General features: G+C 44.3%; 1 protein-coding gene across 3 annotated transcripts in view; it reads left to right on the top strand.

The window, feature by feature from the left end:
- Positions 1-25,965, top strand: part of LOC145357321 (membrane-associated phosphatidylinositol transfer protein 3-like) — a 409,171-nt gene that overhangs the window by 361,620 nt on the left and 21,586 nt on the right. For all 3 annotated transcript variants that reach the window (XM_080210560.1, XM_080210561.1, XM_080210559.1), the window contains 3 exons: positions 5,466-5,582; positions 9,282-9,398; positions 22,099-22,247. In XM_080210560.1, coding sequence (XP_080066686.1) covers positions 5,466-5,582; positions 9,282-9,398; positions 22,099-22,247 — 383 coding nt within the window. The remainder of the gene's footprint in view (positions 1-5,465; positions 5,583-9,281; positions 9,399-22,098; positions 22,248-25,965) is intronic.

Here is a 25,965-nt window from a genome sequence, read left to right as displayed (position 1 = left end):
TCCTAAATATGATTACAGTTCAGGATGGTGAACGACTTGGAGGGGAACTTGCATGGTGGTGGTAGTTTTCCCATGCACCTCCTGCTCTTGCCCTTCGAGATGGGAAAGGTTACATGTTTGGAAAGTTGTATCACATGCCCAACTTTACTATGCATTGAAGTGAATGGAGAGTAAAATTGTGCAGGTTTTTTAAAATGGGCAACCAACCTGATGAGGTCAGCACGTCACTCAGCAGATTAATGTAAAGGCGAGGGGAGACAATAGCTTAATGGTATTATCACTAGACTATTAATCCAGAAACTCAGCTGATGTTCTGGGGGATTCGAATACCGCTACGGCAAATGGTAGAATTTGAATTCGATATAAAATATCTGGAATTAAGAACCTACTGATGACCATGAAACATTTGCCGATTGTTGGAAAAAACGATCTGGTTCACTAACGTCCTTTAGGGAAGGAAATCTGCCGTCCTTACCTGGTCTGGCCTACATGTGACTCCAGAGCCACAGCAATGCAGTTGACCTTCAACTGTCCTCTGAAATAGACTAATAAGCCACTCAGTTCAAGGATAACTAAGGATGGGCAATAAATGTTGGTCAGCTAGCGACCCCCATGTCCCATAAATGAACAAAAAAGAAGTTACAGAAACTGCCTAATATTAATTTTCAATGAAATTTCCCTTTGGTAGACTCTCAACTGGGCGGCACAGTGGTCCAGTGGTTAGCACTGCTGTCTCAGAGCGCCAGGGACCGAGGTTGAATTCCGGCCTCGGGTGACTGCCTGTGTGGAGTTTGTACATTATCCCCGTGTCTGCTTGGGTTTCCTTCTGGTGCTATGGTTTCCTCCCACATTCCAAAGATGTGCAGGTTAGGATGACTGGCCATGCTAAATTGACCTGAGTGTCGGGGGATTCGCAGGGTAAATATGTGGGGTTACGGGAATAAGGCCTGGGTGGGCTTGTGGCCAGTGCAGACTCGATGGGCTGAATGGCATCCTTCTGCACTGTAGGGATTCTATGAACTGCCCTCAGGCAACTAGGGATGGGCAATAAACGCTGCCTGTGTCCCACAAATGAATTTTTAAAAAAATTCTCCGGTTATCCTGGTTCGATGCCGAAGCATGAATGAAACAAAAACGTGTCGTCATTTTCCTGCTGAAGTTCCACAAATTTTGGAGCCGTGGCGTTCTACACCAAGCAATTGTTAATGAGTCGGATATAATGAACTGGCAACACATCTGTAAGTTGATGACCAATTTTAGATAGGCAGTTCCATTGCATGCTCGAAATTAAATGTGAATTAGCACTTTCTCTGCTGCGCTCTGTAAGTCAAAATTTATGGATGTAGCTTTATCATTTCCAAGAGGCTTTTTTTAAAAATAATATTGCAGGAAAATTATGACTTCCGTGCTGGCAGGATACATCAGAATACTTGAATTAAGAGGAACACTTTATTATTTATGTTGAACCAGCTTGTTATAAAAGTGTTCATCTTGTCATATTAAGGACTGACAATGTGAATAGATGTTCCAGAATTCCAATTATTAGGAATGATCTTTCATACTCACAAGTTGATAAAGGGAACCTTCTCGTAACAATAGTTTTCATTCATCAACCCCGGTACATTTTAAAATAAAGACGCTGGTTTTGGATGAAAAATGAATAAGGCGTGCCGTTTTAATTTCCAAAGCTGCTCTTTGCAATTTTTTGCTTCTATTTTCGCAATCTTTAATTTATTTATTTAGTTGCTTTGACAGCTTGTCAATTTAAAATGGCCCGCGAAGAGAAATTAGAGGCAATTCACCCATTTCGTTCAAAATGACTGGTCAGAAAATGTATGAGTATCGGATCTCTTCAGATACATATGTATATATAATCCTAGAATCCCTACAGTGCAGAAGGAGGCCATTCAGCCCATCGAGCCTGCACTGACAACAATCCCACCCCGGCCCTACACCCGCAACCCCATGCATTTAGCCTATTGGTCCCTGTGACGCTCAGGGGCAATTCAGCATGCCAAGTCAACCTAACCCGCACATTGAATTATAGAATCCTGACATTGCAGAAGGAAGCCATTTGGCCCATCAAGCCTGCCCCGAGAACAGTCCCACCCAGGTCCTATCCCTATAATCCCATGTACTTATCCTGCCAATCTCCCCAGCCAATCAACCTAACCCGCACATCTTTGGACTGTGGGAGGAAACCCATGTAGACACGGGGAGAACATGTAAATTCCACACCGTCACCTGAGGGCGGATTTGAACAAGGGTCCCTGGTGCTGTGCGGCAGTAGTGCTCACCACTGTGCCACCATGGTCCCCAATTTAATTTTTTCAAATTGTCATTACCCATATCCTGTCATCCAGTAGCTGCTTCTGACCCTATGAGAAAACCACTCCTGACTCAACTTCATGCCCAAGTCCAGCCAATTCCCAGTCTGACCAATATGCTGCCATCTCTGTTCAAACTCAATTCTGGGTCCATCCACATTGCAGCCCAACTGCTTTCCCTGGTTCAGTTACAACCCAGGAGCTGACCTGAGGCTGCAACATTCAAATCAACCCCATTCTACCATTGAATCTCACACTTAATCTGGGTCTGGTGGGGCAATCTTACCAAAAAGATTCTAAGTGCTGAATGAGCATGAAAACAGGAATAGAGAATTGTGCCCATTTTTTGGATGAGCTCACAGATGCAATATGGCACCTAGTGCAAAAAAAAGGCAAATTGTAATTCAGGTCAGTATTGGCGCTGGGAAGCCGACTGCTAACTGCGAGGGGCTCTATTGCGCACGTGCCTTGCTCTCTCAGTATTCTGTGTGCAAGCGTTCACAGAACACTGAGCGATCTGTTACTCACCCCCAACCCTTCCCTGGATATCATCCCCCAGGACATTGCCCCAACCCCCTGATCCTTAGTCTTCCCAGCCGATTGTTGCTCTGATACACCCTGACTGATTACTGCGAAATACCCCTCCCCCCAACCGAGTGCTGTCCTGGCCGATCCCCGATGCAGAATATACAGCTGGGTCCCCTCATTGCACTGCCCTCCCATCATGCCCCGCCCCCACCCCAACCCATTGTCGACCCACCTCCATTATGGCCCCATCTCTCCAATTCGGCCCTGCCACCTGGCACTGCCCAGTGCCTGCTGAGCACTGCCAGGGTGCCAGGCTGGCGTTGCCCAAGGGACACCACCATCACCACCCCCCCCCCCCCCCCGCCACCACCACCACTGCTCCTGACCACCCGGGTGGCATTAATATCTCTGGTTCTGCCAACAAGGCCACTATGTTAGGTGTCTGTTGCTGGGGTTCGTAAGTGACCCTTGCCAATGAGGCCTCACCAGTGAGGCCATTAAGGCAAGTGAACCCGAACAATTCCGAACTCAGGCAAACTAATTTTATTGAAGTGCAGATTTAAATATTGAATAGTGCAAGGCTGATCATGCTGACAATCCAGGGCAGGTAAGATTGCGAGAGGCGATAAATTGGGCGTGAACTGGTTTTTCGCCTTTCTCACGATCTTACCGATTGGCCACACCAATCGACTGGTGTGACATGACACTAAAATCACCCCATACAGCCAACTTATTTATAGTGCCGCTATAGTTAAGGGAGAGAAAATCAGCTGACATTCCTGTTTCAGTTTCCTATCTAGTAAATCTTGGATCATGCATAGAAGTGATACTAGCAAAGGAAATGAAGGGAATAAAGCTATAAGACCACAAGATGTAGGAGCAGAGGTAGACCATTCGGCCCATCAAGTCTGCTGTGCCATTCAATGAGATCATGACTGATCTGATGTAGTAATCCTCAACTCTACTTTCCCGCTTTATCTCCAAAACCCTTTATTCCCTTACTGATTAAAAATCTGTCTTTCTCAGCCTTGAACATTCTTACCGACCCAGTCTCTTGTGCCTGATTAGGTATTTGCTTTAAAATTTCTTGTCAGAGACAAACAGGGACAGCAGTACTGGAATAAGACACCTGTTTGCATGAGTTAGTATACAAGTGCACTGCACTGGCATCATGATCAGGAGTTCTATGCTCAGTGGATTAGTACCATACAAAACATTACTGGACTAGAGTATTGACGAGGAATTGGAAGATGTGCAGTTTGTAATATGTTTTACAGTGTTGGTGTTTTAAAGTGTCAGTGGTTAGCTCTGCTGCCTCAGAGTGCCAGAGACCCAGGTTCGATTCCCAGCTTAGGTCACTGTCTGTGTGGAGTCTGCACATTCTCCCTGAGCCTGTGTGGGTTTCCTCCAAGTGCTCTTGTTTCCTCTCTCAGACTACTGGTTAGGTGCATTGGGCTACACTAAATTCCCTCTGTGTACCTGAATAGGTGCTGGAGTGTGGTGATGGGATTTTTCTCAGTAACCTTACTGCAGTGTTAATGTAAAGCCTACTTGTGACACTAATAAATAAACTTTAAAAGTTTCAACTTATTTTGTGATATGAACAAGAAAAGATAGAATCATAAAATCCCTACAGTGCAGAAGGAGAGCATTTGACCCATTAAGCCAGCCCCGATGACAATCTCACCCAGGCCCTATTCCCATAATCCCATATTTACCCTGCTAGTCCCCCTGACACAAAGGGGCAATTTGGCAAGGTCAATCCACCTAACCTGCACACCTTTGGAGTGTGGGAGGAAACCGGAGCACCCGGAGGAAACCCACGCAGACACAGAGAGAACATGCAAACTCCACACAGACAGTGACCCAAGGCTGGAATTGAATCTGGATCCCTGGCGCTGTGAGGCAGCAATGCTAACCACTATCCCGCCATACCACCCTATTATGTATATATTTATGAATTAAATGGTCTGTACTCATAGTCTGTGCAATCCAATTAATGTAATGCTCATTCTCAGTTGCTCATTTTATTATAATTTAGAATCGTAGAATCCTACAGTGCAGAATGAGGCCATTCGGACCATCGAGTGTGCACTGACCACAATCCCACCCAGGCCCTATCCCCATGCATTTACTCTAGGTAGTCCCCCTAATGCTAAGGGGCAATTTAGCATGGTCAATCCACCTAACCCGCAATTCTTCGGAATTGGGAGGAAACCGGAGCACCTTGAGGAAACCCACACAGACAAGGGGAGAACATGCAAACTCCACATGGTGACCCAAGCCGGGAATCGAACCTGTGACCATAGTGGTATGGAGCAGTCGTGCTAGCCACTGTGCCGCCCAAAATTAATGACTGTGACTTGGAAAACAGGAGCTGAATTAATCCGAGGAGCTTGAAGGGCTTATTTCAGTAGAAGGTACATTGTCTATCGAGGGTTTATCAGGCTTTCATTCACACCCACAATAAAAGCACGTTGAAGTAGCTGTCTTTATGGTTTCTCTGTAAGGGAGCTATCAGTAAAGTGTGCTATATTCGAGACTGGGCTACATCACAGCATGTTTTGACGAGGCTGGTGAATTTATAACTGAAGCTTTTTCCAATTACAGGTAATGAGGTATGAAAGTGTGAATGTAAAGGAGAATGACAGCAAGGATTCATCCACGTGCAACGAGTCAAGCCCTCGGGAGAAATGGCTTCGCAGACGAACACATGTCAAGCTTAGGGTTTGTACAGATTGGGTTTGAATGTCTAAAGAAATAGATGAGAAAATAACTACCCCTTCAGAGGAAAGACACTTGTGGCTTGTCTGCATTCATTTGAGAAAATATAGGGTTTTATATGATTAGCGCAACTTCTATTTAAACACACGGCAACACTGCCTCTTTGTGGCCAAAAGCAGAATTGAGGAGATTGCTTCAATTTGAAAATAAGACTCTTTACTATCTGTACATTCATGGAACTATAGAAACTAGAAGCAAGAGTAGGCCATTTGGCTCTTCAAGCCTGCTCCGCCATTCATTTTGATCATAGCTAATCATCAGAATCAATGCCCTGATTCCCACCTTCTCTCCCATATCTCATGATCCCTCTAGCTCCAAGACCGATATCTAATTTCTTGTTGAAATCACACAACGGAAGTGATGCATCCCAAAAAAATTGAATTTGCTGAAAAATTGGAGTAAATCATGCTAGCTTTTTCACTGGGAGTTTAAAAAACAATCCCCCAGACTCTGTGCATTGCAGACTGCACTGATGTGAATCGCATAAAAAATCAAGGGGCTGGGCCTATCCACACCCGAGGGGCCAGGAGCATTGTGGTGACCGGGCCACCCTGCATGCACTGATCTGTCAGCACTGAGATTGGCACATGCGCAGTTGCCCCTGTTTGCTCGCCTCCAGGTTGCTGGTCAACTCGATCACTGGTCAGCCCTCAGACCCCTGCATCGCCAGTTCACTGACCCCCAACGACCTGATCACTGGCCCAGGCTGGCACTGTCAAGGTGCCAATGCCCAGGAGGCACCCCCACTGGCACCTAACCCTCTGGCGGCCCTCGATTGCCAACCCCCCCCCCCCCCCCCCCGCCCTCACTCCAGTGGAGTCGGGCCACCAGCTCTCTGCCAGTAGTATAATAGCTATAGTAATCCCTGCTGGAGCGAAATACTCCGAACGGGGAGGAGGGAGCAGCTAGCAAGCCTGTAGATTCAGTCCCAGGCCTGCTAATGCTATTTAAATCATATTAATACTCACACTAACATAAATTATGCGGCCCTGGAAATCCAGCGCAGGGAGACAAATGGAGGCCCGGATGCCCAGTGTGGAACAATCCCCCTGCTAAGGCCTCCTGAGCCACTGCGCTAAAAAATAGCACAGTGGGATGGGAGAATCACCACCCCCCCCCGCCGCCCCACCACCCATGTTTTGGCCTCAACTGCTTTCTGTGGTAGTGAATTCCACGGATTCACCACTCTCGGGGTGAGGAAATTTCCCCCCCATCTCAATCCTAAAAGGTTTACTCCCTTGCCCTCAAACCATGAACCTCCATCGTTCTGGACACCATCCCCCGCCCCTCCTCTTTCTGAATCTGTCTTTTCCAGTCCTGTTAGAATTTTATACGTTTCTATAAAGTGCAGTTTAAAAGATAATAGCTGCCTGGAAATGAACCTAATAGCCTGGCTAGAACACTTTTCTCGCCAGCAGCCAAATGTAAGACAATGCAATATTTCAGAAGGGCTTGGAGAAGAAGATTGCTTTCAACGCAAGACTGGCGTGGCCCTTATCTATTTGTGACCTCGGTGCTAATTCCACCAAATGGATGTTCTGCACCTGAGTAATATCCATTTGTGAGATCTGTTATCGGTGAACTTTTTTAAAATTTTGTTTTGAAAAGAAGATAGCTGTCAAATGTGGAATGTGCCAGTCATTCTAGCATGAATGACCTAATTAAAATACGTATCACTAAACACCCACTGTCTTTTGGAAAATCACAATCTTTCTTGGATGCACAAGTCGTGAAATAAATTAGAATTGGACACAGTGCTTCATGCTTCCCACAAGCTATCGCCGGAATACACATGTTTAAAACAATCTCCCCAGTTATGTTCTTTTTGTTCCGCTCTGGTAGGATGGAAAACCTGCTGAAGCAGATTTTTAAATCCATTTTTACTTTTCCTTTGCAAATTCCAGGTCACTTCTCATAATGTTATCGTGTGCGTCGTGCCCCAATACTTCTGGTCTGATAAATCCACCACACTTGGTGTAAAACCATGAGTATAAATTCACTTAAGCTCTCTAACACAGCTCTATATTATATAAAGACATTCAAGGCCAGTAATTTTACAAAAGAAAATCGCCCTCACACCTTGCAGTGGTTTTTTACTTAAATCACGAGTCCACAATGTTTTCTTGATGTTTAATCGATAACATTTATTATTTCTTAGACTGAAGTATGGGCAACAAAAGAAATAGTATATTTAACAGGGGTAAACACAGAATGCTATCCAACCTACTGTTCATAGGAACATAGGGAGTGTGGCATGAGGAGGCCATTCAGCCCATTGAGCCTCCTCTGACCTTCAAACAGATCATGGCCGATCATCTATCTTTAGGCTATTTTTCTCCACTATCTTTATATCATTTGATGTCATCAGTATCCAGAAGTCTATCGATTTCTCCCTTGAACATGCTGAATGATTTAGCTTCTCCAGCCATCTGGAGAGGAGAATTCCAAACATTTACCACCTTCTGACTAAGAAAACTCCTCCTTATCTTAGCCATAACTGCCCTGTTCCTTATTCTGAACTTGTGTTCCCTGGCTCTCAACACACCAGTCAGGGGAAACATCCTGTCCACATCTACCCTGCCACGCCCTGTCTAAAAATTCGCTAAGTTTCTATTAGATCACCCCCAAAGAATACAGTTTCCTCAGTCTCTCTTCATTAGACGACACTGCCATCTCAGGGATGCCGCAATGCTCAACTCTGCCAAATCATATTCCACGATGATACATCCTTATGCTAAGAGGACCACAAGAGTATTCGGTTAAGTTTGACAAACTTGTTTAATGACGTGCTGAAGGAGGATGGGTACTAAAAAATGTTCATCCTCGTGCTGTTGGTTATTTATAGATTTTTTTTTCATGTAGTGTCACCATGATTCAGGCTTCTGCTGTTCTCTCTTGGGTTTAACTCTGATTGACAGGTACGCAGGAACAGAAATTCTCAGCGTGATTCACATCAGCAGACACTGATTTCTACTTAGCAGATGGAGCTAGAGGGATAATTAGGCTTCTATTTGTAATTTAGAGGAAATATGTTGACAATTGAGGGGTATTGCAGCTCTGAGACCAAGGGAGATATATTTAGAAGATGGGATTGAATGACTATTAGGAAAAAATAATGTTATTTCCTTACATTCTTTACCTGGAAGATCCATGGAGTTATCTTTATGAGCAGAGTGAGCAAATCCAGCTGGTAGAGAGGTGCAGCTATTGACCTCAATGCATCTGGTCTTATAAGAGTATGGAAACACAAGTGTCAGTGTACCTGCTTCTGATCGTCAAGCTGGAATCCCCAGTGGATGTGAATGCATGTGGACAACCGTTGAAGACAAAGTTTAAATGAATTATTGTCCTATTCCACAGATCTGGAACACAATTAGTCCTGAACGTCCTGGATGCAGGTTCCAGTATCTTTAAATTGTTTGAGATACTGTTATCAACTACCTAGACCTTCGCATCTGGAATCTTTTTGCAGCTTAGGTCAAGACCTTCAGGGTGGCAGGGAAAGTTGGAAGAGGAAAATTAAAAGGGGAATGAAAATAAATCAGAAGATGACTTGCGATTGATTGATTGATTAATAAGGAGAAAAGACGCGTGCAGTTCCTGGAATGAACAACAATTGATAAACTCTGTTCTCTTTCTAAGAATGTAACAGCCAATCACCGAGCCAATGATGTCATCATCGCAGAAGGTAGTCCTCAGACGCTGGTGGGAAGGTTTATGTACGGACCCCTGGACATGGTTACGTTAACCGGAGAAAAGGTATACAGGGTGCTCGTATGAAGTTGAAAATAATATCATAAGTTACTGCTGGCCCCTTTTAAAAGTAAAGTTTATTTTATTGGTCAAAAGTAAGGCTTACATTAACATTGCAATGAAGTTGTAATGAAATTCCTCTAGTCGCCGCATTCCAGCACTTGTTTAGGTCAATACACCCAACTAGCATGTCTTTCAGACTGTGGGAGGAAACCCACGCAGACACTGGAAGAATGTGCAAATTCCACATAGAAAGTGACCCAAGTCGGGAATCAAACCCGTGTCCCTGGCAACAGTACTAACCACTGTGCCACCCAGTACATGCTGCACAGTACATGTTTAAAGCAAATGGAAGCTGAGGGAATGAGACGGCAATGTTGCTCAATGCAATAATGAACATCACTGCACTGCTGGTTATTTTGTAATATTCTTACTTGTAAATAAATCCCACTTTAGTTTTAGCCAGACAAGAATAGTCAGTGGGTCTTATGAATAAGCTGAGGGCCTGAGGAGAGATCAGTGAGGAACGGAAGAAGCAAATTCAGGACTAAGGCAGTGGGAAACCTTGGAGGGAGCTTAACCAGATGGGCTGGTGAAAGGGAACAACTCAGCAGAGGCCGCTGATTGGATGGTCATCATCTGAGTGACTAAGAAGCCCATTAGCTCCTTGCACACATTGTTGGAGATTTGAATGGAGGGAACAGGGAGTGGATTTCAGAAGACATTCTGAATTAGAGAAAATAAACCTGGGGCGACCTGAATATTCCAAGATGATCCTGGAACAATGTCTGCGATTTTCTCAAAAGTGTTGAATTGATGAGAGAACGGTTCTAAATCCCGACTGTTCTGTCAGTTCAGCTTCTCAACTGAATCTCCGCACTCTGTGCACTGCAGAGGACCCGGTTATGAATCCAATTAAAAACCCAGGGGGGCAGGGCCTATTCACTCTGGAGTCTGACAGCGCCGGAACCCTGCGCATGTGCAGTGGCCCCAAACTGTCAACCTCCCAATTCTTGGCCAGCTCGATGGCTAGCCCAGGACCTCCGCAGTGCTGCCCCTCCAGTCCCTCCCCAAAGCCCCGCAATAATTCCTGGGCCAGCCCTGACAGGCTCCCCCCCCCCCCGCCCCCGCTGACCCCCTGTAGCGTGCCGATGTTCAGGCCCCAACCCCCCAGCAGGGGCAATCCCTTCACCCTGGCAGACCTCCCCCCCCCCCCGCAACACACCCCCACCCGGGGTCAGACGCCCCCTGGAGGCAGGCCCTCCCCTTCCCTGGCAGACCACACAATCCACAGCACCCCCCCACCAACCAATCGCTGCCCTCCCTCCAGCCCAGACTGATCCACGTGCAGAGTGGCAGCGGGACCCCGCCCACTGATTTCTCCTAGACCCCACCCACAATAGGCCCCGCCCCCTTGGCACTGCTCGATGCCCGGAGGGCAGTGCCAAGGTGCCTCCTGGGCAGTGGTAGGGGCACAGGTTGGCACTGCCAGGGTGCCCATGTCCAAGAGGCACCACCCCCACCCCCCCTTCATTCCGGCAGGCCTTCCATTAGTTCCCTGTGCTTGGGGAGCTAGCCTGAATGATGTAGTCCTGGCAGGGTGGGAGATTCGGTCCCAATAATTAACTAATGAACATATTTCAAATACATGCAGGAAAAATTTAAATTATTCACCTACCTTCCCACCGATTTCCAGTGTGGTCTGGCTGGCAATTGTTCTCTGGCTCTGGGAGATGCGCATGCATTCCCAACGCGTGTGCAAATCTCTGTTCAAGGCTGGAGCCGTGTGTCTCCCACAACAACGTGACAGAAAAGTTGCGGGTCGTGATGGGAGAATCACAGCCAGCGTTTCAGCAGACGAGAGCAGGAGCCAATACGTTTAATGTGACCCAGCATGATCTGGTAATTGATGGCCAAAGCAATTAGCAATTCATTGCAATGAAGTTACTGTGAAATTCATCTAGTTGCCACACTCCTGCGCTTGTTTGCGTACGCTGTGGGAGAATTTAGCGTGGCCAGTGCTCCTAACCAGCATGTGTTTTTGGTGGTGGGAGGAAACCAGAATACCCAGAGAAAACCCATGCAGATATGGGGAGAATGTGCAAACTCCACACAGACAGTGACCCAAGCCAGGAATCGAACCCGGGTCCCTGGTGCTGTGAGGCAGCAGTGCTAACCACTGTGCCACTGTGCTGCACCAGTTGTGAGATTGAGCAGGCATTTTGCTTGTGTGCGCTGTGCAATAATCGGTAAACTGATTCTCAAGGGCAATTTTGTAAGTTATCTCACAAGATATGATTTGATTTGATTTACGATTGTGACATGTATTGAGGTACAGTGAATAGTATTGCTTCTTCCCCCCAGACAAAACATATTGTTCACAAAATACATTGGCAAGATAGAAAGGAGAGGGTGCAGAATATAATGCTGCCATTACAGATAGGGTGAGGAGAAAGGTAAGCTTCATATATGATAGGTCCATTCTGATGACGGCAGCGAAGCAGCTGTTCTAGAGCTTGTTGGGACATGTTTTCAGAATTTTGTATCTTTTTCCCGACAGAAAAAGGTGGAAGAGAGTATGTCCGGGATCCTTGATTACGCTGCCATCAAGCTGTGTTCTTCTAAGTCTACGCCCCATGGACTTAAGGGAGCAGAGTACCAGGGGAATGGGCAGGTGAAGAGAAAGTAATGGTTTTATTGGAAGCAAGGATACCATAGGTGAATGTGAGGTTGAGCAAACCAGGAGCCACGGAAATGTGATGAATGGAGGGTCAAAGGCTAGATATCTGGGATTTTGAAAGTGTCGTTACAGGTGAATTGGGAAATAGATTTTTCAGGGCTGAATACAGAAGGAGCGCAGAGTTGGCGACTGAACAGACGATGTAAATGGAGAGTAATGGAAGAAAGTGAGGGTTTTATCTGTAAGTGACTTGATGGGATTAGGAAGAGTTTGTGAGATGACAGGTCAAGCAGGTGGTCGTGTATATGGCTTGAGGAATTTAGAAGGAGAGATTTAAGGAGGAAAAGAAGGTAGTGAACTCAGAGAGAGAGACCACAATGAGTTGAGATGGATGTTGAAATCACTGAGAGTGGGTAACCGTTCGGCACAGAGGCTGAGGGAGAAAAGCAGTGAAGGTATTTTGGTGATACAGTATTTTGTTGCCCTTGTACATAAGATGTAATCGCTGGAATGACTTTGGAGGGGGTGTAGGGGATGGCCGTTCAGTCAGTCTTCTGCAGGAGATTGCTAGAAACCTGACATAAACAGAGTTTCTGCTGATCCACCATCAAAGTTATTGGGCAGGATTTTCCATCCGTGCTTGCCCAAGATCGGAAAATCCCACCCGAGGTCAACAGATCTTTGCATGGTTCTGTCCTGCCCACTGCAACTTTACAGTTAGTCAAGAGAATGGCAAGGTGGCACAGTGCTAACCACTGTGTTACCGTGCCCTCCTCTTGACTAATTTGTACCTCCATTCCATTCATTGAATACATCATAGAACCCACCCCACCCTCTGTAGGTTAACTTATTGTCAGACTGGTTTGCTGTCCTCTATTCATGAATCAGTTCTTTGCCATTTCCCTGATTTCAATTTTAAATCTTAGTCCTCTCTTCTACATCTCAAACTTAATATCAAGTTCAATCATAATCAGAATTTTAACAAGTTTACCATGCTTACCAGGTGGTCTTGCTAATTGCAAGTTAATGTTTGTCTGCTTCAGTTAGCAAGAAATGCCACGTAACATATTGATTGATAAGCAAGTACTGAGGTGGATTAATTGGTTGACCTGAGCACTAAGGGCAGTATTTTACAGTGATGGGGTTTTACTGTCTCACTGAAGTCAGTGGACTTACGGATGGCTCGCCGCGTTTTATGGCTCCACCTCCCCCATGATAGGGCCATAAAAATCCGCCCTAACTGTGGACTGTTTTAAGGGCATTATTCACCCGAATCGAAACTATAACTATATACAGCTACCGTCTACTAGTGCAAATACAGAAGGTGCTGGAAAGAATTGGCATTTGTGTGGAGAGGAACAGTTAACTTTTCAGGTCAATGATGTTTCTTGGGAACCGGAACAAGTCAGAATTCTAGCAGATTGTAAGCAAATACAAAGGCAGGGAAAGTGGGAAGGTGGGGGAGACGGTGGAGGGGGAGGAATCAAAAAGATGGTCCATGATAGGGTGGAAGGCAGCAGTGATTAAATGACAAAAGGGATGATTGTGCAGGGCAAATGTGGGCGGCTAACAGGACAGATAAGAAAAGCAGAGTGAAAACAATAAAAGCAGAATGGTTGCTCTAGGAGCAGTAATTTTGATCTGAAATTATTGTTAAATCTAGAAGGCTCAATGGTAAAATTAGGTGCCGTTCTTCAACCTTCCAATGGAATCACATGAGGGCAATGTGGGAAAGATGGAGAATTAAAGTGGCAGATTTGTAGCATCTGTAGTATTTCACATCTTATTTTCTAAATAAAAATTTAAAAAAAAGCTTATTTATTAGTTACCAGTAGGCTTACATTAACACTGCAATGAAGTTACTGTGAAATTCCCCTAGTCGCCACACTCGGCGCTTGTTTGGGTACACTGCTGGAGAATTTAGCACGACCAATTCACCTAACCAGCACGTCTTTCGGACAGTGGGAGGGAACTGGAGCACCTGGAGAAAACCCATTGCAGATACAGGAAGAATGTGCAAACTCTGTACAGACAGTGACTCAAACCGGGATTCGAGCCTGGGTCCCTGATGCTGTGAGGCAGCAGTGCTAACCGCTGTGCCACTGTGCTGCACCAGTCGTGAGACTGAGCAGGCATTTTGGTTGTGTGTGCTGTGCAATGATCAGTAAACTGATTTTCAAGGGAAATTTTGTAAGGAATTTCACAAGATATGATTTAATTTGATTTATGATTGTGACATGTATTGAGTTACAGTGAATAGTTTTGTTTCTTTCCCCCCAAGTAGACAAAATGCACCATTCACAAAGTACATAGGCAAAGTGGAAAGGAGAGGGTGCAGAATATAATGTTGCCATTACAGATAGTGTGAGGAGAAAGATCAGCTTAATATATGATACGTCCATTCAAAACTCTGATGACAGCAGCGAAGCAGCTGTTCTAGCGTCTGTTGGTACATGTTTTCAGAATTTTGTATCTTTTGGAAAAAGTAGAAGAGAGTAAGTCCGGCGTCCCTGATTATGCTGGCTGCTTTTCCAAAGCAGTGGGAGGTGTAGACAGAGTCAGTGGGTGGGAGGCTACTGGAAAAGATGAGATGGCATGAAGTGCATAAGACTGAAATTTGTTTGTGAAATGGACAGCTTGTGATAAAGAAGTGGGAGAGGGTATAGGGACTAGTGCAATGCTCCGGGGGTCAGTCATTGGATCTGAAGAGACAAAACATGGTGGAGGATCCAGGATTGGTCTCATTTGTCAGATGGAGTGTTGATTTCATGATCTCCGACTATGCCTCCACTGAAAGATCTTGGATGCATTTAAGGGAATACTAGACAAATACAGGGAGAACCAGGTAGAAGATTGTGTATGTAGGGATTTAGGGTAGGAGACCAATGGGGCCAAATAGACTAGCATAGGTTGACTGGGCCAAATGGTCTATTTTTGTCCTGGACTATCTATTGAATAACGTGATCACTCTTCACAAGATGCCCCCTTGGTCCCTTCGTATCAACTCAAGGGAATGTAACCTGGCAGAGATTAATGCTGGAGTTGATTTATAATTTGACTAGTGATCACTGTGAAGAGCTTATTCACCACAGACACATGAAAAGATCTTTTACTCAATAATGCTGTATTAGAATTTTGTAAGCTCTCGAGGGGAAGCTTTTCTGAAAAGGCTCTTTGTTCAGTAGTCAGGATAACACCAGATACTTATCTTTTTTGAAAAAGAATTGTCAACTTTATTATGGAACCAGTTTGTTGCTGGAGATGGACATCCAGTGTTACTATACGCTTTAGGTAAATCAGTTGGGCAACTTTCAGTATTTCTTGCATAAAATAATTGCCAGGTCTTACACATGTTCCATTTGATACCATGGCAGTGGTACCTGGCAGTGCCCAACTGTGGATCAGTTGGCACTGCCAAGTTGGCACTGCCATGTGGGAACTGGTCAGCTAATCACCTAGGGACTTCAGTGGTTTCTGAGCCCCTGGCGTGACCATCACACCCATTTCTGGAGACTAGTAGTGACTCTCGCTAGGTTCCCATTATTCCCAAGGGTCGGATAATCCTGGGAGCAGGGAGAATCTGGCCTCAAACAGACTCAGCATATTTAAATCTGGTTCCGCCCCCACTGGCGCAGTGGCTGGGAGGATTGCAATGGGATTTCACACCGGCGCTGAGCATCCTAGACCCTTCGCCTGCGATTCTCCAACACTGCTCCATTCCAGCGCGATCTTCGCTGGGCACCATGCGGCCGCACAGTTGTGACCAGTACCTGTGACAGCGCAGCACTCCCTCAGTACTGCACTGCAGCATCAGCCCGAATTCTGCTCCAGGTCCTGGAATGGTACGTGAACCCAAAGTCTTCTGACTCTGGGTCAAGCATGCTGCTAACTGATCCAACGCTGGCAGGAAGGAATTGAGTGAAATAATGTCCTTTCAATACCAAGGGCAGGATGTAATGCAAACCGATTGAATGATTGAACTTATACTCGTCAGAAAACCTGTCCAATAAATTCAACAACCGTAAACATATGCATCGTCATTTCATCAAAAGCACAATTTAAAAAAAATCAGTGCAAGACTTCATACACACACTCAAACACCTAAAGTGTTGCAGCACTTGCAAACCTGTGAGACCAAATATTACCTAAGGTGCACAGGACCTAGGAAATATTTACAAAAATGTCCTGATTGGCTCAGTATCAATGAATCTTAATTTATTCAAATTGATTAAAATATGCAAATTGGAAAGCACTGTCGAATGAATGCAGATGTTCTATTTATAAGGGATTATTATGTGTGTGTGAAATGAAAGTCCTAGGCAAAAATGCAGCTCATGAACAAATAGCAATCAGCCAATCAAACTGCCAAAATGATTGTTTTTAAAATCTGCACTGCCAATCTTATTACGTAACTAAAAGCTGCATTCATAACATAACGAGCGACGTTTTTTAAAAATATAATCGGAACAGTCGACACCTCTTGGGCTACAGATATGGCACAGTGGTTAGCACTGCTGTCTCATAGCACTAGGGACCCAAGTTTAATTCTGGCCTCGCGTGACTGTCTATGTGGAGTTTACTCATTCTCCCCATTCTTGCGTGGATTTCCTCCCACAGTCTTGATGTGGAAAATGCCAGCGTTGGACTGGGGTAGTCACGGTAAGAAGAGTGACAATACCAGGTTAAAGTCTGACAGGTCTATTTGGTCGCATGACCTTTTGGAGCGCTGCTCCTTCATCAGGTGAGTGGGAGTTGAGTTCACAAACAGGGCATATATAGACACAAACTCAATTACAAGATAATGGTTGGAATGTGAGTCTTAACAGGTAATCTATTTGGTGCAGGTACAGACAATGCGAGTGGCGAGAGGGTTAAGCACAGGTTAAAGAGGTGTGAGTTGTCTCAAGTCTGTAATTGAGTTTGTGTCTTTATATGCCCTGTTTGTGAAGCCAACTCCCACTCACCTGATGAAGGAGCAGCACTCCGAAAGCTCGTGCTACCAAATAGACCTGTTGGACTTTAACCTGATGTTGTGAGACTTCTTACTGCTCCCACAGTTTGAAAGATGTGTTGTTTAAATGTATTGGCCATGCTAAATTCTCCCTCAGTGTACCCAAACAGGCACCAGGGTGTGGTAACTAGGGGATTTTCATAGGAACTTCATTACAGTGTTAGTGTAAACCTACTTGTGACACTAATAAATAAACTAAAAACTAGTTCTTCTTCTCATAATCCTCTTTCAGTCACCTGGATTGTGTGTTCTGCATCCTTCCCAACACACGCTTTGTTGGATCTTGACCTCCCTTGATTTTTGATTGCCATTGTTGAATGTTCAAGCTCAGTTCCTCACTCCTGCCCATCCTCCCATGCAGTGCCAATTCTGCACAAACCTCTGTGCTTATAAAAGAATGTTATAAACGGAAATGATAAGCAGACAACTGCAACATAACTGCACTGACAAATCAGTGCGCTCTGATCTATTGAATTCCAATTCAGAATATGGTATAATTATAACCAGCTCAAAGCATCAGCTACTTAAGCAACGCTGCCTTCAATAGAGAGTTGGTACCAGTAGCTCCATAAGTCAGGGCAGCACGATGGCACTGTGCCAGGGACATGGGTTTGATTCTTGGCCTGGACCACTGTCCATGTGGAATTTGCACATTCTCCCCATCTCTGCATGGGTTTCCCCAGGGTGTTTTGGTTTCCTCCCACAGGCTGAAAGATGTGCTGGTTAGATGCATTGACAGAGTGTGGCGACCCAGAGAATTTCACAGTAACTTCTTTGCGGTGTTAATGTAAGACTTACTTGTGACTAATAAATAAATAAAAACAAAATGAAAAGTCTTTCTGAAGGATAATGAGAAGATGCTTGAAACTAGATATATTGTGTTCTACAGTTGGGAAACGTCAGGACAAAGTGAATGATATGCAAAATGATCTATAGTTTGACTGCATTTATTGAAAAGTGTTATTAAAAATCATTTCTTTTTTTCTTTGAATACTGGAATAATATCTTGTGAAACATCTGTAATATTGCAAACAAGAATATTGCATATTGAAGCATGCATCTGAATTGAACCTATTCTGTTTGGTCTTCACAGAAGCTAGTAACCTAGTTGACGTTTCTCTGCACTTGCATTGAGCAGACAGGTGAAAGTGGCACTCTAGTCAGTTGAACAATTGTAGTGAAAAAGGTCACAACAGCATCCAATGACAGACGCCCTACATACTTGGTTTGAAGCAAAGTTATTCTCCAAATTAACCAGTGCAACAAATACTGACCATCACACCCACTGTTTTCACCTCATGCAGAATCATACAGTTGTATCCTGCCAGGATGATGTTTTTTAGCACAGGTCTGTCAAACCCACCAGGCCAACTTGAAAAAGTGCATGAGTGAGCAGAGCATTGAGAGCACACGTGTGGGCCATCCCATAGTACCTATCAAAGTGGCTGATGGTTGCATCCATCACCATGGTCACCCATAGAATCCTACAGTGCAGAAAGAGGCCCTTCGGCCCATCAAGTCTGCACTGAACACAATCCCACCTGGGCCCTACCCCCATATCCCTACATTTTATACCCATTAATCCCTCTAACCTACACATCCCTAGACACTGAGGGGCAATTTCTTTGCATGGCCAATCAACCTAACCCACACATCTTTGGACTGTGGGAGGAAACCGGAGTACCCGGAGGAAACCCACGCAGACACGAGGATAATGTGCAGACTCCACACAGACAGTGACCCGAGTCGGGAATCGAACCCAGGACCCTGGAGCTATGAAGCAGCAGTGCTAACCACTGTGCTACCGTGCTGCCCACTCATTTGTTTATTTAAGTAATTACATTCCTCCACCCATGGGAGGAGGAATATAATTACTTACATAAATATTATTCCTACAAAAACAAAAACTGCTGGAAAATCTGAGCATCTCCCCCCACAGATGCTGTCAGGCCTGCTGAGATTTTCCAGCATTTTCTGTTTCAGATTCCAGCAACCACTGTATTTTGCTTGTATCTTAAAGATTATTCCTACCTTTTTTTCATACATTCTTGGGACATGGGTGTTGCTGGCTGGTTGGTATTTATTGCCCATCCCTAGTTCCTCAGAGGCAGCTGAGAGTTAACCATTATGCTGTGGCTCTGGAGTCACATGTAAGCCAGACCAGTGAAGGTAGCAAATTTCCTTCCCTAAAGGGATATCAGTGAACCAGACAGGTTTTGCCAACAATCAACATGATCCATCAGTAGGTTCTTAATTCCAAATATTTTTTATTGAATTCAAATTCCACCATCTGTCGTAGCAGGATTCGAACCCAGATCCCGAGAACTTTAGCTCAGTTTCTGGATTAATAGACTAGCAACAATACCACTGGGCTATCAGCTTCTCTGGTTAGGTTGAAGTGAAGGAGTGTATTCAGTTTAAAGGCAAGTTATCGTCACAAAGACCACTGTAATGTCCAACCGTGAAATTAAAATTGGAGAGCTCATTAAAGTAATTAAAGTTGAAACTTAAAAGCTAACTTAATTTTGTAGTCAATAGATTTCTCCCTCTAACGGGTACTGTTATAGTGGTTGAAGACTCTTGTGGAAACTTTTATGTGTTTCTCTGCAGTTGTTGTGTGACTTGATTCTCAGAAATGCATGTGTGCGCAATAGAGGAAACTGAATAGTACTGGTTCTATTTAAAACACCAAATGGAAGGTTGCATCATTAGCCACGAAGCAAACCTTGACCAGCTTACCACTTGAGTGAACTCAAGAATGGATGCTGTCTGTAGAACTACTACCTTGAATGAAGTGTTGCTCATGTGTGTGTGTGTGAGAACATCAAACACAAGTGTGTGTGTGTGAGAACATCAAACACAAGTGTGTGTGTGTGAGAACATCAAACACAAGTGTGTGTGTGTGAGAACATCAAACACAAGTGTGTGTGTGTGAGAACATCAAACACAAGTGTGTGTGTGTGAGAACATCAAACACAAGTGTGTGTGTGTGAGAACATCAAACACAAGTGTGTGTGTGTGAGAACATCAAACACAAGTGTGTGTGTGTGTGTGAGAACATCAAACACAAGTGTGTGTGTGTGTGAGAACATCAAACACAAGTGTGTGTGTGTGTGAGAACATCAAACACAAGTGTGTGTGTGTGAGAACATCAAACACAAGTGTGTGTGTGTGAGAACATCAAACACAAGTGTGTGTGTGTGAGAACATCAAACACAAGTGTGTGTGTGTGAGAACATCAAACACAAGTGTGTGTGTGTGTGAGAACATCAAACACAAGTGTGTGTGTGTGAGAACATCAAACACAAGTGTGTGTGTGTGAGAACATCAAACACAAGTGTGTGTGTGTGAGAACATCAAACACAAGTGTGTGTGTGTGTGAGAACATCAAACACAAGTGTGTGTGTGTGTGAGAACATCAAACACAAGTGTGTGTGTGTGTGAGAACATCAAACACAAGTGTGTGTGTGTGTGAGAACATCAAACACAAGTGTGTGTGTGTGTGAGAACATCAAACACAAGTGTGTGTGTGTGTGAGAACATCAAACACAAGTGTGTGTGTGTGTGAGAACATCAAACACAAGTGTGTGTGTGTGTGAGAACATCAAACACAAGTGTGTGTGTGTGAACATCAAACACAAGTGTGTGTGTGTGTGAGAACATCAAACACAAGTGTGTGTGTGTGAGAACATCAAACACAAGTGTGTGTGTGTGTGAGAACATCAAACACAAGTGTGTGTGTGTGTGAGAACATCAAACACAAGTGTGTGTGTGTGTGAGAACATCAAACACAAGTGTGTGTGTGTGTGAGAACATCAAACACAAGTGTGTGTGTGTGTGAGAACATCAAACACAAGTGTGTGTGTGTGTGAGAACATCAAGCACAAGTGTGTGTGTGTGTGAGAACATCAAGCACAAGTGTGTGTGTGTGTGAGAACATCAAGCACAAGTGTGTGTGTGTGTGAGAACATCAAACACAAGTGTGTGTGTGTGAGAACATCAAACACAAGTGTGTGTGTGTGTGAGAACATCAAACACAAGTGTGTGTGTGTGTGAGAACATCAAACACAAGTGTGTGTGTGTGAGAACATCAAACACAAGTGTGTGTGTGTGTGAGAACATCAAACACAAGTGTGTGTGTGTGAGAACATCAAACACAAGTGTGTGTGTGTGAGAACATCAAACACAAGTGTGTGTGTGTGAGAACATCAAACACAAGTGTGTGTGTGTGAGAACATCAAACACAAGTGTGTGTGTGTGAGAACATCAAACACAAGTATTCCAAAAGAGCGTGTTCACAAGGCTGTGACATGGTAACCATATTGGCACAGTGGTTAGCATGCTGCCTCACAGCACCAAGGACCCGGTTTCAATTCCCAGCTTGGATCGCTGTCTGTGTGGAGTTTGCACACTCTCCCCGTGTTTGCACTGGCTTCCTCCAGGTCCTCCGGTTTCCCCTCTCAGTCCAGAGATGTGTGGGTGAAGTTGATGGGGCGTGCTAAATTTACCCTTAATGTGCCAGGATGTGATAGGTTAGAGGGATTAACAAGGTAACTAAGCGGGGATAGGCCCTGGGTGGGATTGTTGTTGGTGCAGACTTGATGGGCTCAATGGCCTCCTTCTGCACTGTAGGGTTCCTATGATAGCAATTATCTGTCTGGGCTATTGATGTTGCCGTCAGTGAGTTTTAGACTTACTAATGATCAATTTTTTTTTAAAACTGGCTGTCGGACATGACAACAGACTGTCGGAGTTGGTGATGCAGTGTCTCATGGGGAGTTGTGTTATTTTGGATAATGATATTTTAGATTTCCGCTGTTCAATATCACAGCCATCAAAAGATGCTTGGCGCCTCCTGTCAGCCATAGTATGAAGCAGTTCCCATCCATGGGGAGATGTGTCAGAGAGACAAAAAGTGAAGATTGATCATTTTTATTTCCTTCAGAGCAATGGATGAATTCTGCCTCCCAAGGCAGCATTTTTACATTCTGTTGTTCTTTTTCCATGCCGTGCAGGTTGACATTCTCCTGATGACACAGCCACCTTCAGGGAGGTGGGCGTATTTTGACACTGAGATCACCAGCAACAGCGGCAGAATCCTGTACACCATTCCAGACGGAAAGAAGCTCAGTGTTGGAGTTTACCCCGTCAAGATGGTTGTCAGGTATAATATATTGTCTGTCTTTTTTTAATGAGTTGAGCTCAGTTTTAAACCCCTTCGCAATTCCTCTGTAGTTGAAAAGATCTTTGATTCCGTTCCGGCTGCTTTGAAGTCATGTCGTTTGCTCTATGCCAGTGAAGTCGTTAAAAACCAGTGCTGCCAGATGCAAGAGCAATCACACAGGCTAAATGGACTGCACCGGGAGTTTGGAATACAAAAGTGTGTGAAGTGCTGATGGGAAACTTGACCAGACCCACCTGGAGCTTTGCGTTCAATGTCAACTCGAAAGATGTGCAGGTTAGGTTGATTGGCCATGCTAAATTGCCCCTTAGCGTCAGGGGGATTAGCAGCATAATAATGTGGGGCTTCAGGGATAGGGCCTGAGCGGGATTAGTACAGGCTTGATGGGCCAAAAGGCAGCCTCCTGCACTGTAGGGATTCTATGATTCTTGTGCGACACGCTGACACAGTGGTTAGCACTGCTGCCTCACAGTGCCAGGGACATGATTCTTGGCTTGGGTCACTGTCTGTTTGGATTTTGCGCTTTCTCCCCGTGTCTGCGTGAGTTTCCTCTGGGAGCTCCGGTTTCCTCCCACAGTCTGAAAAACGTGCTGGTTAGGTGCATTGACCCGAACAGGCATCGGAGTGTAGCAACTAGGGGGATTTCTCAGTAATTTCATTGCAGTGTTGATGGAAGCCTTATTTGTGACTAATAAATAAACTTTTAAATACGTGAATGGGGTGGGAATGGAGATATATGGTCCCTGGAAGGGTAAGGGTTTTAGTTCAGTCGGGCAGAATGGTCGGTGCAGGCTTGGAGGACTGAAGGGCCTATTCCTGTGCTGTAATTTTCTTTTCTTTGTTCTAAATTGTTATCATAGTATCCCAACAGTGTGGAAGGAGGCCATTCAGCCCATTAATGTCTGCACCGCCCACCATCCCATCCAGGACTTATCCACACAACCGCATATATTTACCCTGCTAATCTTCCTGACACTAAGGGTCAATTTATCATGACCAATCTACCTAACCCACACATCTTTGGACTGTGGGAGGAAACCAGAACATCTGGGGGAAAAACGTGCAAACTCCACACAGTATCCCAAGCTGGGAATTGAACCCAAGTCCGTGGCACTGTGAGGCAGCAGTGCTAACCATGCTGCCTCATGAGTTTTGGTCTCTCCATCTCAGGAAAGATATTTTGGCCTCCTACCAAAATTCACGGGAACTTAATGGGTTAAATTATGTAGACAGGCTGCATAAATTTACTTTGTATTTTTAACACATTCAGAAGATTGAGGGGTGATCAGATTGAGGGGTTTAAAATGACAAGGTAACACAGAGAAACTGTTTCTTCTGCTAGAGAAATCCAGAATAAAGAGGCTAAGCCTTCAACATAAAGCCTGGCTAATTCAGGGGCAAAATCAAGATGTACTTAAATGATAGTGGAGATCTGGAACTTGTTTTCCCAAAATACTGTGGAAGGTGGGGCAATTGAAATCTTTGAGCCTGAAATTGATTGACTTTCTTTAAGGAATAATGGGCAGGATTTTACAACTTTTCCATGGTCTGCCCCTCAGCTGCTCCGATTCCCATAGCGGATGGGACAGTAAAATTCCACCATAGTGGGTATACACAAATAAATTACAGATTGGCCAAGATCTTGTACCAGGTTGTAGGATTCATTCAGTCATCAGAATTGATGAAGACCACATTGATACATTGAATTTCTTTTATTACACAGAACTTAAAATTAAAACATTACAGAAAGTGAACTGAAAAGTATTACTAGAAGAGAGAGAGAGAGATGCTGGTTTTTGCCAGTCCTGTACCAGTCACAGCTCAAAACAGATTCTGGACTGATCTAAAAGCACAGAATTATGACTACAATATATGTTAACTCTTATTTCTGTTATTGAAATTGCTCAGCACATGCAGTCTCTAACTGCAAAAGGCAACTTGCAGATGTTCTTTGTGAAAAATTTTGTTTTGGTTTATGAGAAAGCCAGTTTTCACTTGCACTGTACTTTCAGAAATGCAGTCAATTTTCCCTAACTAACCCAGCATGCCTGCTGAGTGTTAAAATGTGGTCAAGTTAGTTAACTTTTTATGCTTAACGTTTAAATGTAATTGCATCGGCAGAAATATCTTAAAAGGAAGTCTTTGCATAAATGAAGCAAACAGAGCTGAGCATACATAGGATCCCTCACAGGTTAAGGAGCTGAAGGATGCACAGGTATTCAATTCCATATATGGATTTCTTTAGTGAAACGGTTAAATAGCAATATTTTTAGTTGTTTTTCCTGGACCTTTCTCTTCAGAAATGAGGAAGATGGAATGGAAGGAGATCTGTGTAGGAGAGTAAATTCCAGCACAAACAATTTGACCTGAATGGCCTCATTCTGGTCTATACATTCAACGTAGCTCTGTTGAAAAATATATGTTGAATGCATCTGCCAAACTCATTTTTGGAAATGTAATGTCATTGTGTCACCAATAATGAACAGAAATATACCTGGAAAGGTTGAAAATTAAGTTTGAGCAAATGCACAATAAATTGTAGATCTTCTGAACTCATTTTATGGTGCATGCGATATAGCTTTCAAGTCAGTTCTCAATAACGCTTGATGGCAGTTGCACCGACAGAAGAATATTATTTTAAAGTGCATGGAAATATTTGAAGAGCTTCTGTTGGAACAGGAAATGAACCATTTGAGGGTATCTCAAAGGCAATACAATATAACTGAAATCTGTTCTGAAATCTTCCAAACATCTGAAGATATAATAAAAATGAATTGTGATATTCGTAATATGGTTTGAAATATCCTGTCTGCTTTCCTGTCCTTGACTAAGGAGAGGAGACATCAGCTAGCGCTGTTGTTTTTGTAGCCAATGGACTCTGCTACAATCAACATGTATGAACACCAATGTGTAGAATCTGGAATTGCTATGATACACGCACACACTTTGATCCTTGCAGCATCGGGTCACATATAAATGGCACTTGTGTTATGACCCCTGTGGAAAGCAATAACCTAAAAACACCCCAAATGACACAAATGGAAGAAATTGATGGACAAGCTTGCACTTTTTATAATTTTCATTTTAACAGTTTAATCAGTTTCACCATAAATTAAACAAGAATTAATGGGCAAACTGTATTCAATGGAAATCATAAATTACGCTTTAAATAGCTGATACGGCAAAGATAGGTCTCAGCAATTTACTGCCAGTCCCTTCAGCACATTTCCGGTACTACCTAGAATCCTGAAGGCCTTCACATCTCTCTCTTTGCTCCAGTAAGGGCTCACGGTGGGACAGTGGTTAGCATGCTGCCTCATAGCGCCAGGGACCCGGGTTCGATTCCCGGTTTGAATCGCTGACTGTGTGGATTCTGCATGTTCTTCTGGATGCTCCGGTTTCCTCCCACGGTCCAAAAGACGTGCAGGTTAGGTGCATTAGCCATGCTAAATTCTTCCTCAGTGCACTGGAACAGGTGCTGGAGTGTGGCGACTAGGGATTTTCACAGTACCATCATTGCAGTGTTAATGTTAGCCTAATTGTGACACTAATAAATAAATAAAACTGCTTTTCATCTTTCAGGATTTGATCCTCAAGTCACCTCTGACAACACGATGGCACAGTAGTTAGCACTGCTGCCTCACAGCGTTAGGGACCCGGGTTTGGTTCCCTGCTTGGGTCACTGTCTGTGTGGATTTGC

Source organism: Carcharhinus amblyrhynchos, chromosome 23, assembly GCF_965287045.1.
Source record: "Carcharhinus amblyrhynchos chromosome 23, sCarAmb.v2.hapA, whole genome shotgun sequence".
NCBI classification, from domain to species: Eukaryota; Metazoa; Chordata; class Chondrichthyes; order Carcharhiniformes; family Carcharhinidae; genus Carcharhinus; species Carcharhinus amblyrhynchos.
This window is presented reverse-complemented; position numbering and strand designations above follow the sequence as displayed.